Source organism: Nycticebus coucang, chromosome 8 (assembly GCF_027406575.1).
Source record: "Nycticebus coucang isolate mNycCou1 chromosome 8, mNycCou1.pri, whole genome shotgun sequence".
Taxonomy (NCBI): Eukaryota; Metazoa; Chordata; class Mammalia; order Primates; family Lorisidae; genus Nycticebus; species Nycticebus coucang.
The window spans coordinates 32,489,194-32,506,106 of NC_069787.1; the positions used below are offsets into that span (position 1 = coordinate 32,489,194).

General features: G+C 45.5%; 1 protein-coding gene across 2 annotated transcripts in view; it reads left to right on the top strand.

Moving 5' to 3' along the window:
* Positions 1-16,662, top strand: part of LRIG1 (leucine rich repeats and immunoglobulin like domains 1) — a 117,960-nt gene extending 101,298 nt beyond the window's left edge. The window contains exons 12-19 of one of the 2 annotated variants that reach the window (XM_053598513.1): positions 3,935-4,098; positions 9,229-9,549; positions 11,175-11,456; positions 12,128-12,547; positions 13,052-13,177; positions 13,885-14,031; positions 14,549-14,833; positions 14,936-16,662. In XM_053598513.1, coding sequence (XP_053454488.1) covers positions 3,935-4,098; positions 9,229-9,549; positions 11,175-11,456; positions 12,128-12,547; positions 13,052-13,177; positions 13,885-14,031; positions 14,549-14,833; positions 14,936-15,195 — 2,005 coding nt within the window. In that variant the 3' untranslated portion in view covers positions 15,196-16,662. The remainder of the gene's footprint in view (positions 1-3,934; positions 4,099-9,228; positions 9,550-11,174; positions 11,457-12,127; positions 12,548-13,051; positions 13,178-13,884; positions 14,032-14,548; positions 14,834-14,935) is intronic. The other variant, XM_053598514.1, reaches the window with a different exon arrangement.
* The last annotated feature ends 251 nt before the right edge of the window (positions 16,663-16,913 follow it).

Here is a 16,913-nt window from a genome sequence, read left to right on the forward strand (position 1 = left end):
GTCGACCCTCGGCGGGGAGGGTAGGAATGGGGAAATGGGGTGCGGTCCCTGTAGCTCTTTTAGCCCAGCAGTTCTGCTTTCGTCTATCTGGGTAAGATGTACTAACAAGAAGGGATTCCACTGCTGCCCTTTCAGGAAAGAGAGGAAACAATGGTAGACCACTTGAGAAGGCTAGATAAGGGGATTGATATATGATAAAATAGAGTAAAACATAAATTGCAAAAGACAAGTGGTGGGTTTGTGGGTGTTCCCATAGAGTTCTTTTAACTTTTCTGACTTTGAAACTTTCAAATACAATGTTGGGAGTAAAAACTATCCGATTCAATGGGAAAGAGGGTGTTTTGAGGGATGGAGGGAGAGAAAGATTTTCCTTATGGCCTCTTATGAGACTGTTTCTACTCAGGAAGAACTGGACGTCCAGAAGCTTGGGCGTCCCCCAGTGTGCCTCTGCATGGTTCTGGAGGCTCAGCCTCAGTTCCCTGCCTGGGTTTCCCATCAGGCTTGGCGCGTACCCAGCTGGGGCTGGCCCTGGGCCCAGTCCTCTGGTGGGAGAAATGGTTAATTCCACTTGGTCATTTTCTTCTCGTCATCGGATCAAGGCAGGTTGTGCTGTGCACTTAGTCATCCTCTGGGTAACTTTCCACAGGCAATGATTAGAAACACACTTTGAGTTGGACTTGTGAAAACATAACCATGTGAGCCAGCGAAGATTGGGATGGCTGGAGACACGAGCCATGGAGGGCAGCGCCTGTCGGCTGTTGACAAGGCCGTGCTTTTTGCATTGACGGGAGAGTAGCAGGAGTGTGTGCAGGGCCGGGGCTGCCCACAGCCCCGCTGTCCAGTCTGCCCACCTGGCTTTTGTCTCTGTAGTAATGACGTGTGTGCCCTGGGGATGGTCAGAGCTCAGTGCCTTCACTGCTGTCTGGCCCCAGTCCCTCCTGTCTGTCCTTTTCTCTCCACTCCAAGTACCCACCATCTTTCTGAGGTCTGGTAACCTCTGTAAGGTGGGTTTCATCATGGAGGGGGCAAGAAATCCTCAAAGGTGTGAGGCCCAACAAATCCACTGAATGTGCTCTATGAGGCTTACCCCTTTCCACACACATCTGATCAAGGATAAATGTCAAATTGGTTTTCTCCAGTTTGTTCCTGTGGCTTAAATTATGTGCCTGGTCTACGTTAAGTGCATGAAGTCTCACAGTGGTGGCCAGCAGCTTCGTCTGAGTGTTTGCATACAATCCCCAGTTTGTCTTGTTTGACAACATGGAACCATCCTCTTTTTTTTTTTTTTTTTACTTTTTAAATTTATTTTATTTTTTTATTAAATCATAACTGCATACATTGATACGTTTATCGGGTACAGCGTACTGATTTGATATACAATGTGAAATGCTTACATTGAACTGATTAACACATCCATCATCTCACTTAATTGTTGTGGTACGACAGTTATACTCTTTTCTTAATAGTTTGGAAATGTACTGTTGCATCATGTACATTAGGTGAGGTGCCCCCAAATACCCTCCCTCCTCCCACCTCCCCCTTTCTCTTTCCTCTTCCCTTCTACTTTCTGGACTATTAGTTATGTTTTATCATTCATATGAATGTGTAGGTGGTTATATATTGATTTCATAATAGTATTGAGTATATTGGATACTTTTTTTCCATTTTTGAGATACTTTACTAAGAAGTGTATGTTCTAGCTCCACCCAGGTAAACATAAAAGATGTGACCTCTCCATCTTTTTTATGGTTGCATAGTATTCCATGGTGTACATATATCACAATTTGTTGATCCATTTCTGGGTCGATGGGCACTTGGGCTGTTTCCATGTCTCGGCAAATATGAATTGGGCTGCATAAACATTCTGGTGCAAATGTCTTTGTTGTAAAATGATTTTTGATCATCTGGGTATATATCTAGTAGAGGAATTGCAGGAACAAATGGTAAGTCTACTTGAGTATTCTCCAACCTTCTTTCCAAAGTGTAGAAGTGTTCCCTTCTCTCCGCATCCACGCCAGAAATACCTTCTTGATAGGGAGCTGGAGATGCTCTGACAGTGGGAGGCTGATGAGTCCCTGGTGCCTGAGACATCCTACCCAGACACCTCACAGACCTCCTTCCTGGGAAGCTCCCCTCCCTGTGTGTTGCATTGGAATTGGCTTTTTTCTCCTGATTAGCCATGAGGGCCCTTCTGCCACCTGCGGTAACTCAACAGGATAGCCCCCCAGATATCTCTCAGCAGAACACTACCTGCCCATTAAATAAAAATACACAAATCTCATACTCATTGTAAGGTCTATTACAGGTCAGCATTCCAGTTAGAACTGTTTTGAAGTAAGTTAGTTCAGTCTTTGGAAAATCATTTTCCAAAATTATTTCAATAAGATGCTCGAATCATCTGGAAATAGGGAGAGGAGGAACAGGAGGGAAGAGATTTTACCTAATGTAGTCAGCCATGGTTATCTGGCTTAAATTTCATTCTTCTTTGCTGTTCACTAGTTTGACAGCTTCTCTGCTCATTAAAAGGCCAGAGTGAAATAGAAGAAAACAAGAAGTCAGTCCATTGGACGGCTTTGTTGATGTCTGAAGACAGTGGTGAGTGCAGGAGGTGGCTCTCGCCATGTGTGATGGTTTGTCACATTTCTAAGCTTACCTGCACCCTCTTTGTGTCGCTGCATATCAGAGACACTTTGTTACAGGGAAGCCTAGTCGTCTTGGGGTCTTCCCTCACCATGTGCTGGCCATAACTCTTCAGCTCAGAGCCTAGAGGTCTTCCAGGAACAGGGCAGCTAGACTCTGGTTGACTTATCTTCAAGTGACTCCTCAGGAAGGAATGTCCACTGAGATGGTGATTTGGATTTCTGTTTAAAAGCTTATCCTCAGTTGCTGAGAAATGAAAAAGAAAATATTGTCTGTTTTGGTTGGAGCCTCACAAAACCAAAGTTGTACATTCTCATGCTCCCTGGGCAGTATCAATTAACTAACAAGCGCTATTTAGGGAGCAGAGCTGACTTCTACTGGCCTCCTGAACAAGGCTGGTGCCGAGATAAACACAACAGGCAAGAGGGCAGCCTGTTGGTGAGGCTTACATTTGGAAGTAAGAAAACATACAGCTTTGCCAATTGAAATATAACAGCTATATAGGAAAAGAGCCCTTTTCAGAACTTGTTACAGAAGTTAAATACAAGCTGAGTTTGGAAGCTCTAAGTAGCTTATTGGGAAAGTGGGAAAAACCAGAGAAGGGATGGGACAGTGGCCGCTTACCACTGCTGGATGTGTCAGAGGCCAGGAAAGGTTAAAGGTTCCGAGTCATGAAGGAACAAGTGTCTGTCTTAGAACATGGGGAAACTCCAGGTTTCTGCTACTCGAGATGCGGTCCTTGGAGTGCTAGCACCACCTGGCAGCTTGTTAGACATGAAAAATCTTGGGTTCTGAACTCAGTGAGAAACTGCATTTTATCAAAATCTCCAGGTGGGTTATATGGTTATATGCATTGGTCTGGGTGCATATAACCAGGTCATTGAAAAACTGTGAAAAAGATCATCGCCCTGCCCCCTTCCGCCCCCCCCCCCCCACGCTGCCATCTTCTAGCTTGCTTTATTTTTTCTTTTGAGACAGAGTCTTACCATGTTGCCCTGAGTAGAGTGCCTGGCATCATAGCTAACAGCAAGCTCAAACTCTTGGGCTTGAGCGATCCTCTTGCCTCAGCCCAGGGTCTCGCTCTTGCTCAGGCTGGTCTCAAACTCCTGAACACAAGCAATCCACCTGCCTCAGTCTCCCAGAGTGCTAGGATTCCAGGCATGACCCTCCATGCCCGCCCCTGCTTACTGTTGTTAACATGAGAATCTGACTGGAGGTGACTGAATCTTCAGGGTATTTAGGGAGCATATCCCTCCTTTGCAGCCCAAAACATCTGTTTTTGTTTTTCTTTCAGCCATATCAGCAGTGACAGCTTCCTGTGTGATTGCCAGCTGAAGTGGCTGCCCCTGTGGTTATCAAGCAGGATGCTGCGAGCCTTCGTGACAGCCACCTGTGCCCACCCAGAGTCACTGAAGGGCCAGAGCATCTTCTCAGTGTTGCCAGAGAGTTTTGTGTGTGGTAAGACCGACTTTGTGACTTTTCCTTTTCCTCACACGGACCAGGAGGAACTCTTCATTATGAGAGTAATCCCTGTGATCAGAGTAAACCCCAGCCCATAGTTACAAATCAGCTGCTGGATGTAATTTATTTCCCACCGAAACCACACATGATACTCACCGTACAGTTGCCTCATTATGTGGTTCTTGCAGAACATGCATTTAATCAGAAGGGAATATGAGTTGGTTCAGTTACAAATCAGAAAAATCAGTTGCAGGAAGACAGTTCTGTTTCAAAAGGGCTGTGGTGCCTGGGTTTAGCTGTGAACTTAACTCAGTGTGTGAAGCTGGGGTTTTAATGTGTGTTTCTTTCCAACCCCAAGAATGAAAGGTTAAATGCAGGAAGAGCAAGTCTCAGGAGAACAGTTGCTATAGAAAAAATAATCCCTTGATGTTCTCGTGCACTCCTGCTGTTTCTCCCGACCACTGAAATCTGCACTTGCCACGTCAAATTCTTTCTTCGTTCTGATTATTGGAACATAGCTCTTGCCATCGTTTTGAGCAGGGGTGGTCAGGATCCAAGTTTAGTTGCACAGGAAGAACTTAGAAAATGCTGAACAGCCAAATACACACACACACACATGCCTGTGCTAACTCGTGGTCAAAGAATGAGCTGTGTTTTGAATTGATCCTGGTTTTGCTCTAACAGGAGGGAGGGTGGGAGTTCCAGGCCTGACTGGAGCAGCTGGGCCAGTGTGGGCCCCTCCTTTCTCCCCTGAGCCTTGGGATCTCTGCTGTGATGCTCCTCACCAGGGCTCACCTAGCAGTATGGGGATCCCTGTGGGTTACTTCTCCATCCTACTTTTTGGCCACAGTAATAGTCAGCCTCCCTCCTCCACTGGACCTAGACCAGGAGGAGTCGTGAACGTACTGTGAACATGCAGCAGCCCTCCAAAGTGAGCTTTTCTTACTGACCTGTCTCATGAGGCCTTCTGAGTGGAATCTAAGGCTACAGCGCACCACTCTGGGCACAAAACGGCTGCAGTCCATTGTTCATCAAGTCCTCGACCATTAAATTATCTACAGAGCTCCCTAAAATTAAGCTTCCTGCCCATTCCTCCCTCCTCCCTGCCATAGGGTGGTCTTTCCCTTTAGATGAGCCAGGTGGCCGTGGCATGTTCTGGATTGAACAGTTGTTTGTTTCACTTCTCCCACTCCTCTGTGGAAGCTCTGTGGGAGTCTCCCACTCCTTTTTAAAGAAGTGAAACATCATTTCACACCAAGTAGGATAGCTAGAGTCCAAAAGTCAGGCAGTAACAAGTGTTGGTGAGGTTAGGGAGAAGTCTGAACCCTCCCATACTGCTCAAGGGAGTACAAAATGGTACAGATATTTGGAAAATGGTCTTGGCAGTTCTCAGTTAAACACAGAGCTACGACATGACCCAGCAATACCATTTCTAGGTATGTAGGACAGTACATGTCTACATAAAAACTTCTACACGAACATTCACAGCAATGTTATTCAGAATAGCCAAAAAGAGGAACAACCCAAATACCCATCAGCTGAGGAATAGTGGAATATCATGAGGCCATGAAAGGAATGAAAAATCCTACAGCATGGGTGAACTTTGAGAATCTTATACCAAGTGGAAGACCTTGGTCACAGAAGATCACATATCCTGTGGTTCCATTCATCTTTAATGTCCAGAATAGGGACATCTGCAGAAGTAGAAAGTAGATCAGTAATCGCCTTGGGCAGGGGAGGAATGGAGGGTAAAGTGGTAACAGCTAAAAAGTTCACGGTTCTTTTTGAGGTGATGAAAATGTTTTAAAATTTGCATATATTTGTGAATAAACTAAAAGTTATTGAACTGTACATTTCATAAGGGTGAGCTGTAAATGAACTATATCTCAAAGCTGTTTTTAAAAGGTAAAATTTGCATGGCATAAAAAATTCACTCCTAGAATGTTCATTTCAGTGGTTTTTAGAATATTCAAAACTTACGTAATCAAGCATCACTACTATCTAACTTTAGAACATTTCCATCACCCCTGAAAAATCCCACACCTCTCCTATGCCTAGGACCCTGCAGGCACTGGTCTACATTGCGTCTCTAATGCTTTGCCTATTGTGGACATTTGATATAAATGGAACTATACAATATGTGCTCTTGTGTAAACTGGCCTTTTGCACTTAGCATAATTTTTTTTTTTTTGAGATAGAGACTCACTCTGTTGGCCTGTCTAAAGTACAGTGGCATCATTATAGCTCACTGCAACCTCAAACTTCTGGGCTCAAGCAGTCCACCTATCCCAGCCTCCAGAGTAGCTGGGACTATAGGCATATGCCATAACACTTGGCTAATTTTTTCTATTTTTAATAGAGTTAGGGTCTCATTCTTGCTCAGGCTATTCTCAAACTCCTGAGCTGAAGCAATCCTCCCATTTCAGCCTCTCAGAGTGCTAGGATTACAGGCATGAACCACTGTGCCTGGCCTCCCTTTAGTGAGTATTTGCATCTAAACTATGTCTCGTCTAGATAGCATTTATCTGGGTCATGATTTTTTCCCATTATAGTAATCCTTTTTTTGTTGTTTTTTTTTGAGACAGAGCCTCACTATGTTGCTCTTGGTTGAGTGCTGTGGCAGCACAGCTCACAGCAACCTCAAACTCTTGGGCTTAAATGATTCTCTTACCTCAGTCTCCCAAGTAGCTGGGGCCACAGGCATCCACCACAATGCCCGGCTATGTTTTGGTTGTAGTTGTCATTGTTGTTTGGCAGGCCCAGGCTGGGTTTGAACCTGCCAGCTCCAGTGTATGTAGCTGGCGCCCTAGCTGCTGAGCTATAGGAGCCAAGCCTTTAATAGAGGTATTTAATCCACTTACTTTTAATGTAGTCACTAATATGGTAAGTAGAGTTTGCTTCTACTATTTGTTCTGTGTGTTTTATCTTTTTATTTATTTCTTCATTGCTGACCATTCTGTATTGAATAGATGTTCTGGTATGCTGTTTTAATTCCCCTGTTGTTTCTTTTACTTTACATATGTTTGTTTATTTTCTTATAGTGTTTGCTATGGGGATTAAAATCAGCATCTTAAAATGATCTAATTCCAATTAATAATGACTGCAACAGTATGGAAAAAATTTGCTCCTATTAAGATCCATTCTCATTTGTGTTATCATACATATTATGTCTTAATACAGTATAATAAGCCCATAGATATTTTTATAATTATTCCTTTATATAGTTGGTTTTTAAATCAGTAGAAAAGGATTAGTGTCTTTTGTACTTACCTATGTAGTTACTTTTTTTTCCTTTTTTTTTTTTATTGTTAAATCATAGCTGTGTACATTAGTGCAATCGCCTTTACCCATTCTAAGATGCACTGTAGATGTGGCCCCACCCTATGTAGTTACTTTTAATGGTGTTTTATTTCTTTGTATGGATTTGAATTACTGTCTAATGTCCTTTCAATTTAGTCATACTAAATACTCTTTTGTATTTCTAGTAGGATAGGTTTGGTAGTGATGAATTCTATTTTTTTTCTTTTAATCTGGGAATGTTTTAATTTCTCCTTCATCTTTGAGGGATACTTTTGCTCAACATAGAATTCTTCGTGGACATTCTTTTCTTCAGTACTTAAAATATGTCTTCCTCCTGCCTTCTGATTTCCTTGGTGTCTGGTGGGAAATCAGCTGTTAATGTTATCAAGGATCCCCTGTGTGATGGTAGCTCCTTTCTGCTGTTTTCAAGATTCTCTCTTTGGCATTTGACAGCTTGGGTATGATGTGTCTGGGTCTGGATCTTGGAGTTCATTATGCTTCCTAGATGTGGGGATGCATCAAATTTAGGGCTTTTATTTTTTCAATAGTCTCTGTTTCTTTTCCTCCTTTTCCGTGGACCCCCCCACTATTCCTGTTACGTTTGATGGTATCCCACAGGTCTCTGTTGATTCTGTTCATTTTTCCTCCTTTCTTCCACCCTTTACCCAGGGCCTGTGTATAGGTTTTTATGCTCAGCCACAGGTGAGAAATGAGGACTCCCTTCCCCAAGGCTTTCCTGGTTTTTCATATAGCTCTGTTTGTCTTTCTAGATTCCCAGGAATGTGTGGGGACTTTGCAGTGCCCACTCTCAATATTGCATTCACCTGCTTTTTCTGTTTAGTTTTTTGGCCAACCTCTTGTCCCACCTGGTCCTGTCCCCTCAGACAGCTATGCTTCTCAACAATGGCTGCTTTGTTTTGGTCACGTGCCCTGGAGAAGAGAGATAGGTTCTCTTACTGAGCAAACTGCATCAGGGCAAACAGATGCAAATATTGTGAATGGTGTTTTCCAGGTTGCAGATTGCTACCAGACAGGTTGCACAGTGAGTTCTCCAAGGATGGGGCTGTGGGGGCACTCCAAACATATTCTGCCTCCCTCAGTGGTTGCTAGGCTGGTAGTTTCAAGCCTACTATGGAGCCAGGGAGAGAGGAATGAAAATTAGGATAAAATACCACAGAGCTCGCTTTTATTGCTGAGATACAATTGTTCTCTGCATGGATTGTTGTAATCCTTTGGTTTTCCAGAATTCTGAAAAAGTACATTTTGACTATTTGTCAGTGTTTTCATGGTTTTAACAGAGGGGCAGATTTTTGGAGTAAAGTTTGGAAGGTCTGTGCAGTTGTGACTTTTTCATGTAAAAGCAAGGAGATAGGGCCAAGTGTTGTCTGCTCCAGGAAACCGTTGGCTGATTGGTTTGATAATTGAGTAAGGGTGGGTTAATTTCTTTTTTGTTTTAAGGCAAGCATGAAACAAAGTTTATTGAAAAAGAGAAAGGTAGGTATACTCTGTATTTAAAACCCTGTATTTAAAATACAGGGTTACAGAGCAAGATACGTTCACTGTAGACAGTGAACAGGCTTCTGTTGCCAGGGCAAGCAGGCCTGGTAGGTTTATTTCTAATCACACAGTGTGATTACGGACATGATTACTACTCATGGACTGACAAGTGGAGGAAGCCAGGCATCTGCTGGGTCTCAGGATGCACAGGGACTGGGAAAGCTTTGCTTCCTGCTCAGTGTCTGACCACTTCTTGTTAGTTCGAACAGCGCTGGTCCTTGTGAATACCAGGACTCCAGATGCCTTTACAGTTGGCCCTTCTCTCTCCAGATGACTTCCCAAAGCCACAGATCATCACCCAGCCAGAGACCACCGTGGCTGTGGTGGGCAAGGACATCCGGTTCACATGCTCGGCAGCCAGTAGCAGCAGTTCCCCCATGACCTTCGCTTGGAAGAAGGACAATGAAGTCCTGACCAACGCTGACATGGAGAACTTTGCCCACGTGCGTGCGCAGGATGGGGAGGTGATGGAATATACCACCATCCTGCACCTTCGTCAGGTCACCTTTGGACATGAGGGCCGCTACCAGTGTGTGATCACCAACCACTTTGGCTCCACCTACTCACATAAGGCCAGGCTCACTGTGAATGGTAAGGAAGTGCCACTGTGTTCTAGTGCAGGACCCTGCTGAGCCACACTCCTGATTGTTCTTTGAGTTTTCCATGTGAAAGGTGACGCATGTTGCTATGGGACTCTATTAAATTATGCCATTATGTGGGTTTGTCCAGAGCAAATTTTTCAGATTTTAAGGTTATTCTCAATGGATTTTTTTATTTTGGTGACTTTTAAAATCCAATTATGTTCAATGAAGTTGTAGAGCTGAGTCTTGTATTTTTACCCATTGATTATCCTCCATAAACCAGATGCCTGGTATTCAGATTTCAGGCGTCCCATGTCCTTGGAGAAGCTGCTGCTCTCTGAGTAGATGGCACACCTGGAGCCAGAGGCCAGCTGTGTTTGGGGCAGAAGGCATTGGGGGTTTTAACGGGTTCTTTTTTCAGTCTCAGAGATTGTCAGGTTGGTGCTCTTTAGTTCGGCTGTTTGTTGTAGGGTGTTTGGGTAGATGGCCTGGGTAGTTAACTGCTCCATCCCCAGTAACCTAATGAGATTTTCCCAATTATTAAGCCTTAAAAAGAGTTGACTGGTGGTCATCCAAAGTGCTGGATCTGCAGTGAGGCACTTCTTCACCACACTTTCGCTTATCCTGCCGGTACCTTTCGTTGTCCTGGAAAGACTTGGGAACTGTCAGAGTAACCTGGATGGGAATGGAAGCAATGGCCTGACACACGGCTGTTATGTTCCCCGCTCAGGACATGGCTTCCAGGCACAGGAAACCGGCCAGCAGGGTGCTCTCTGCCTGTGTGTGGCAGCACAGCCCCCACACTGCCTGTCCAAATGCATTTCTTCCCCCAGGGTGGAGGCGTGCCTGCCTTCCTTCTGTAACTCCATCTTGATAGAGCAGTTATCTCCTGGTAGGTAATTAAGGCAGGCAAGCTCAGACCTAACACCCATAGGGGACCCCTATATAGACTGATTATCATATGAAGTACAACAAGGAAATGGTGTATAAAAAGCCTTTCCTCACACTAAGGCCCCACCCCCCTCCCTCAAGACATGATTGCAAGAGGGACTTTACCTAACAATTGCAATCAGGGTAACTGGCTTATTGTACCCTCAATGAATCCCCAACAATAAAAAAAAAAAAAAAAAAAAGCCTTTCCTCCGAGAGGCTTATAGCCAGGCTAGGGTATATAAGAAGAAGGTTGGGGTCAGAAAAAGTTATTTTTCATTTTTTTAAACAGAGTCTTACTCTGTGGCCCTGGGTAGAGTGCCATGGTGGCATCACAGTTCATAGCAACCGCGAACTCTTGGGCTCAAGTGATCTTATTGCCTCAGCCTCCCAAATAGCTGGGACTATAGGCATCTACCACCATACTCAGCTGGTTTTTCTATTTTTAGTAGAGACAGGGTCTTGTTTTTGTTCAGGCTGGTCTCAAACTCCTGAGCTCAAGCAGTCTACCCACTTTGGGCTCCCAAAGTACTAGGATTACAGGCACAAGGCACCATACCTGGTCCAGAGTTAGAAAATGTTCCACTACGGAGGGGAAAGGGTGGGTGGCTACTGAGTCATAGGGGGCAGGGAGGAGTGTTTACCAGAGGATTACCTGGCTTTGTACCTGGCTGTCCCGTAACCCGCCCTGTATGTGTTTTCCAGTGTTGCCGTCATTCACCAAAATGCCCCATGACATTGCCATCCGGACTGGCACGATGGCCCGCCTTGAATGTGCTGCCAGCGGCCACCCTAACCCACAGATTGCCTGGCAGAAGGATGGAGGCACAGATTTCCCCGCTGCCCGTGAGCGACGCATGCATGTCATGCCAGACGATGATGTGTTTTTCATCACTGATGTGAAGATAGATGACATGGGGGTTTATAGCTGTACTGCCCAGAACTCAGCTGGCTCCATTTCAGCCAATGCCACCCTGACTGTGTTAGGTACGCACACTGATAGACTGTGTGGGGGCCGGGGGGACGCACTCTGAAATACCATATTTAGCAGCACAGTTCTCAACTGCTCTGCAGAGCCTAGGGCAGGTAAGTGTAGTAGGCCCCTTTCTACATCATTTGAAATTTGGGCTACTTTCCAAAACCTTTTTTTTTTTTTTTGGCAGTTTTTGGCCAGGGCCAGGTTTGAACCTACCACCTCTGGTATATGGGGCTGGTGCCCTACTCCTTTGAGCCACAAGTGCCACCCTCTAAAATTCTTCTTGAACAAGTAGCTGTATCTCTTTAAAAAAAATGATAGCCACTGAATTAAGACAGTCTTCACAGGGCTTAGATATGAAACACTCTTGGCAACTGCCCTCTGAACTTGGGCAGGATGAGTGTGGCGCTGGTCAAGAATTAGGGACACAGGCCTGTCACAGGACAGTTAGGGGACAGTAGGAGATTTTGTGACCAGAGATTAGTTCATTTTCCTTGTTGGAGTCACCCAAGGAGTGACGAGTATTTAGTCTTATGTCCGGTTTTCTGAAAACCTTGCTCTGATAGAAGATCCCAGGCAGCATTTCATTGGTGTGTCAGATGGCCCTTTGTCTGGAAGACAAGGCAGAGCCTTAGCGGCTGAGGCACAGAGAGTGACTAAGCTCTCCACTGACTTCTTGCAGAGACCCCGTCCTTGGCAGTGCCCTTGGAAGACCGTGTGGTATCTGTGGGGGAAACAGTGGCCCTTCAGTGCAAAGCGACCGGCAGCCCCCTGCCCCGCATCACCTGGTTCAAGGGGGACCATCCGCTGAGCCTCACAGAGCGGCACCACTTCACCCCTGGCAACCAGCTGCTTGTCGTTCAGAATGTGGTGGCGGAGGACGCGGGCCGGTACACCTGCGAGATGTCCAACACCTTGGGCACCGAGCGCGCGCACAGCCAGCTGAGCATCTTGCCCACCCCCGGCTGCAGGAAGGACGGGACCACCGTGGGGATCTTCACCATCGCCGTGGTGTGCAGTATCGTCCTGACCTCTCTGGTGTGGGTGTGCATCATCTACCAGACCCGCAGGAAGAGCGAGGAGTACAGCGTCACCAATACAGGTGGGCGCCCCCAGCAGAGCCGTGTCCTCAGGAGGGGGCAAGCGCCATGTTTGGAAACAGGACTGGACTTCAGTGGCTTTTTCAAGAGTTTCAGTATATTTAGAACTCAAGCACCTTTGGGAATATGGAGTTGTTCTAGATAGCTGGGGTCCTATTAAATAGGAATGGCCTCCAACACCAGTGCATGGCAGCCTCTGCTGTTCTCTTGCTCCTTGATAATACAGAGGCATGCTAAGCGTGCGCCTCGCTGCTGAGTGGTGGGAAGTTACCTCACAGTACTTTGCTTCCATGAGTCCCGTCTCCCTCCGCACCCTGTCCTCAGTCTTGTGGGGACGTCCATGTCTGACTGCCATGCTTTCACACCTGGGCGGACAGTCAGGCTAAGCAGGTCCAGGGAAGGCGGGTCTCTGCACAGCCTTGATGATCATTGCCAGGGAAATCTGTTTCTGGGCCTGACAATTTCTTTTCACTATGACTCTGTTTTATCGTCCTGTTTCCTTACAGATGAAACTATTGTGCCATCAGATGTCCCAAGCTACCTTTCTTCTCAGGGGACCCTATCTGACCGACAGGAAACTGTGGTCAGGACTGAGGGTGGCCATCAGGCCAATGGGCACATTGAGAGCAATGGTAAGGCTTTGGTGACAGCATAGCAGACATCTGTTAGAAGTGTCCCCAGGTGTTGCTGTGAACTGTGTGATGCCACGGCACTCTACCGAGGGCCATAAAGTGAGACTCTGTCTCTACAAAAAAAAAAAAAATAAAAGAAGTGTCCCCAGGTGCTGAAGGTAGCCTCCACCTTTTTCCTAGGGCAGGTGCCTGGCCTTAGATGGGTTGGGATGGGTGAAGTAAAAGGCTTTTGACTAGGGGCTTCTATTGTTTTCTATAAGTTCTGCAGGGTTTTAGAATTGCAATCCCCAAGAAGTCAGTGACTTGGGCTTAGTGTCTCCCAGTCTGGATAAGGTAGGATTGTCTGGAATAGCAGCTCCAGGGTAAGTGCCTGGGTCGGCTCTGTGTTCCAGCCTCGTATTAGAACGTTCTTGCCAGGTTTCACTCCTTGCCAGCAGTGGGGGATTCTGAGCCCTTGCTTAGAGCCATAGAGTTTTCTCCTCTCCAGAACTTACTTTACGTGGCCTCCACTGCTGAGAGGCCTGCCTGCTGGGAAGGCAGCAGGAGGAAACATGCTTGCAGGACCTCTGGGACCTCCATCACTCTAAAGAATATTTTTAAAAAATGACTGAGTTCTAGTAGCCTTACCCGTTCCCCACTGCACTGTTAAGGCTTACTGTGAAACGCTAAGACCAGGGTTTCTAAACGTGTGAGAATATCCACCACAGGTGTCTGTCCGAGAGATGTAGGCCTCTTTCCAGAGGCCGACGGTCCTGGGATTCCATGCAGGCAGCCAAAGCTCTGTGCTGGATACAGTAAAGAGCCATGGAAGGTGACAGAGAAGGCAGACGGGACACCTGCTCCACATAAGACGGGTATGAGATGCTTGCTTCCAGAGGGAAGCGTTATTGGTCTACAGCTACCTCCGAGTTTAGTGTTGACCCAACACAGGGAGCTCTGGCCTGGTTCTCTGTTAATTGCCGAACAGTGCCTCCCTAAGTAAATCTGTGGTGTGGTGAGCCTGACCATGGTTTTCCTAGACTTGTAAACCAAATGGAGAGTTTTAGTCAGAATCTTTTCACCAAAGCTATTTTGAGGCTAAATTTCTAACTGTTCAGGAGACTCTGAACACTGCATTATACCAAACTCAAGTGAGATTTTTTTCCCTATGATCAAAGTAGTGTGACTATTCTGAGTATGAAACTAAGTAAATCTGGAACATTTAAACACAAGGGACCCTGTTTTCCATCGAGCTAGATGTGTGCCTAGGCCTTTCTCCATGAGTGTACTTTGGGGTATTTCTCTGGCTGACGCACACAGGGATCTCACCCTGCTGTGGGGCAGGGTGTGGGGGCAGTGCCCGTCTCATCTGGCTTTGGCTCTGTCCTTCAGAATCCAGCGGCCCAATTGTGTGTGGTGACTGCAACGTGGATGTGGATGGTTACTCCAAGGGACAAGCCCTCTATGCCCAGCCTGTGTCCAGAGACACTACACAGCCAAGTACACTCGGTGTCCAGGAGTCCAGTCAGAATGACCAAGAACATTCTCCCTATCATCAGAGCAGTGAGACTGGTGATGGGTCTTACACCGACTACAGAGGGTCCCTGTACCCCAGTAACCATGACAGAATGCAGACAGCCTTGAAGAAAAAGCCAGTGGCATCTCCAGATGGAAGAGGTAACATTCGCCTGTCCTCTGAGGAATCATCAGCACATGACTTTGGGAGCTACATTAAATGGCCAGGCTTGGGGGTCTAACACACCCTTTCTTTTCTCATAGGGGATCCTTCTTGGACTTTGGCAAGGTTGTATGAACCAGACTCCACAGACCTACAACCTACATCTTCGTTACCTTCAGGCAACCCGGAGCTCACGGAAGCCCCCTCGGGCTCTCCCGCCATCCCCAGTGAAGCCCAGCACTTGCTTGTTTCCAATGGCCGCCTGCCCAAGGCATTTGACTCTGATCCCGAGTCCACTACATTAACAGGACAGCTCCCTGGGAAACGGAAGGTGCCGTTACTATTGGCATCAAAAAGCTAGGCTTTGTCTACCTCAGCTCTTGTTATACCAATCTCTACAGGGGAGAGAGGGGTAGGAGAGGCTGTGAGGAAGCTTGGGTTCAAGCGTCAGTGATCTGTATATAGTTTTCACTTCCATGTGGAGTATCAGTCGTTCAGAGGACTTGCATCTGAAGCACAGAAATACAAGAGGCTATTTGTGTACAAAAGGCAGAAAAAGTATTTGATACCATTGTACATAAGAGTTTTCAGAGATTTCATATATATTATATATCTTTTACAGAGGCTATTTTAATCTTTAGTGCATGGTTAACAGACAAAAATTATACAATTTTGACAATATTATTTTTCATATCAGGTTGCTGTTTAATTTTGGAGGGGGGTGGGGAATAGTTCTGGTGCCTTAATGCATGGCTGGAATTTATAGAGGCTAAAACCACATTTGTTCCCCAGAGTTGGTGGATTGGGAAGGATGGGAAGTCCCTGGGTTGGTGTTCCACTTCGTAGGATGACCCATAGGCTGCTCTGCAGCCTGAGACTTAGTACGTGTTGGAAGCAACTTCACGTCAGCACTGCTGTGCGTGGACACTCGTGCAGCAGCCTCCCCAGAGCCCAGAGGTGCAGACGCCACTCAACCTTGCAGGGAGTGACTTTTTCTTTTATGTGTAAGTTCTTTGAGCAGAATGAGGGTTATTAATCCACCACAAGCAACTGGTCAGAACAATTAAGCACTGCCTTTCTTCCTCCTTTGAAGCTCATTTTATAATACTAGCAAATGTGGTCTTGTCAGTATCCTTTGATTTGTGTTTGAGGCTTTTTATTAAGGTAAAGGCTGCTGGTGTTGGTACCTGTGGATTTTTTTCAATAGTGATGTTTTAGTTCTGCCAATGTGATTAATATTACATTGGCCTTGGGGGATAAAAAAGATAAAAGTTCTTACTTTCCAGGGCTAGTTTATTTCTACTGAGAATCCAGTGTAGGTCTGTACAGGCCAGTCCCTCACACAGAAGGAACTGGGCTTGGACTGTACAAAATTTAGCCTGTAGCTGGGTTCTAGGTATATTTGCACTTTTGAGACCTATAGCTAACCATCTTGTGAGTGCCAATGTGTGATGTAGTAAAAATTACATTGAAACAAACAAGGTCCTTAAAAATCTCAGAATGCAAATTCCTTTGGCCAAAAAGCTGAAGGGGGAGGTATTGACAAAATGGTTATCTATGTTAAATTTTACTGTCAGATGTCATCACTGCTCCAAAAGGTAAACACATTTAGAATTGTGTTCTCAACCGTTAACTGGTTGTTACTTCCACAAAATATGTGAATTTGCTGCTTCTAAGAGGCAATGTGAAAGAGGAAGTATTACTTTTATGTACAAAGTTATTTATTTATAGAAATTTTGGTACAATGTACATTGAAAACCATGTAAAATATTGAAGTGTCTAACAAATGGCATTGAAGTGTCTTTAATAAAGGTTCATTTATAAAGGTTCAGTGTATGGTTGAGGTCATTAACCAGCATCTCTTCAGCTCATTAATTCCAGAGATTCCCTTACAAATGCAACCATTCTGCCTTTAATTAGCTCTTGTACTTAAAAAGGACAAAAAAATTTAGGCAAAGCAGAATCATACTAGTGCTCCAGGGAAGACCCAACATTGCTAGATGCCTGAGATTTCATTCTGAATTTTTCTACACGTGGAGCTTGTTAGTCAAGCTCTAGAATCCCAAAGTATGGTGACCT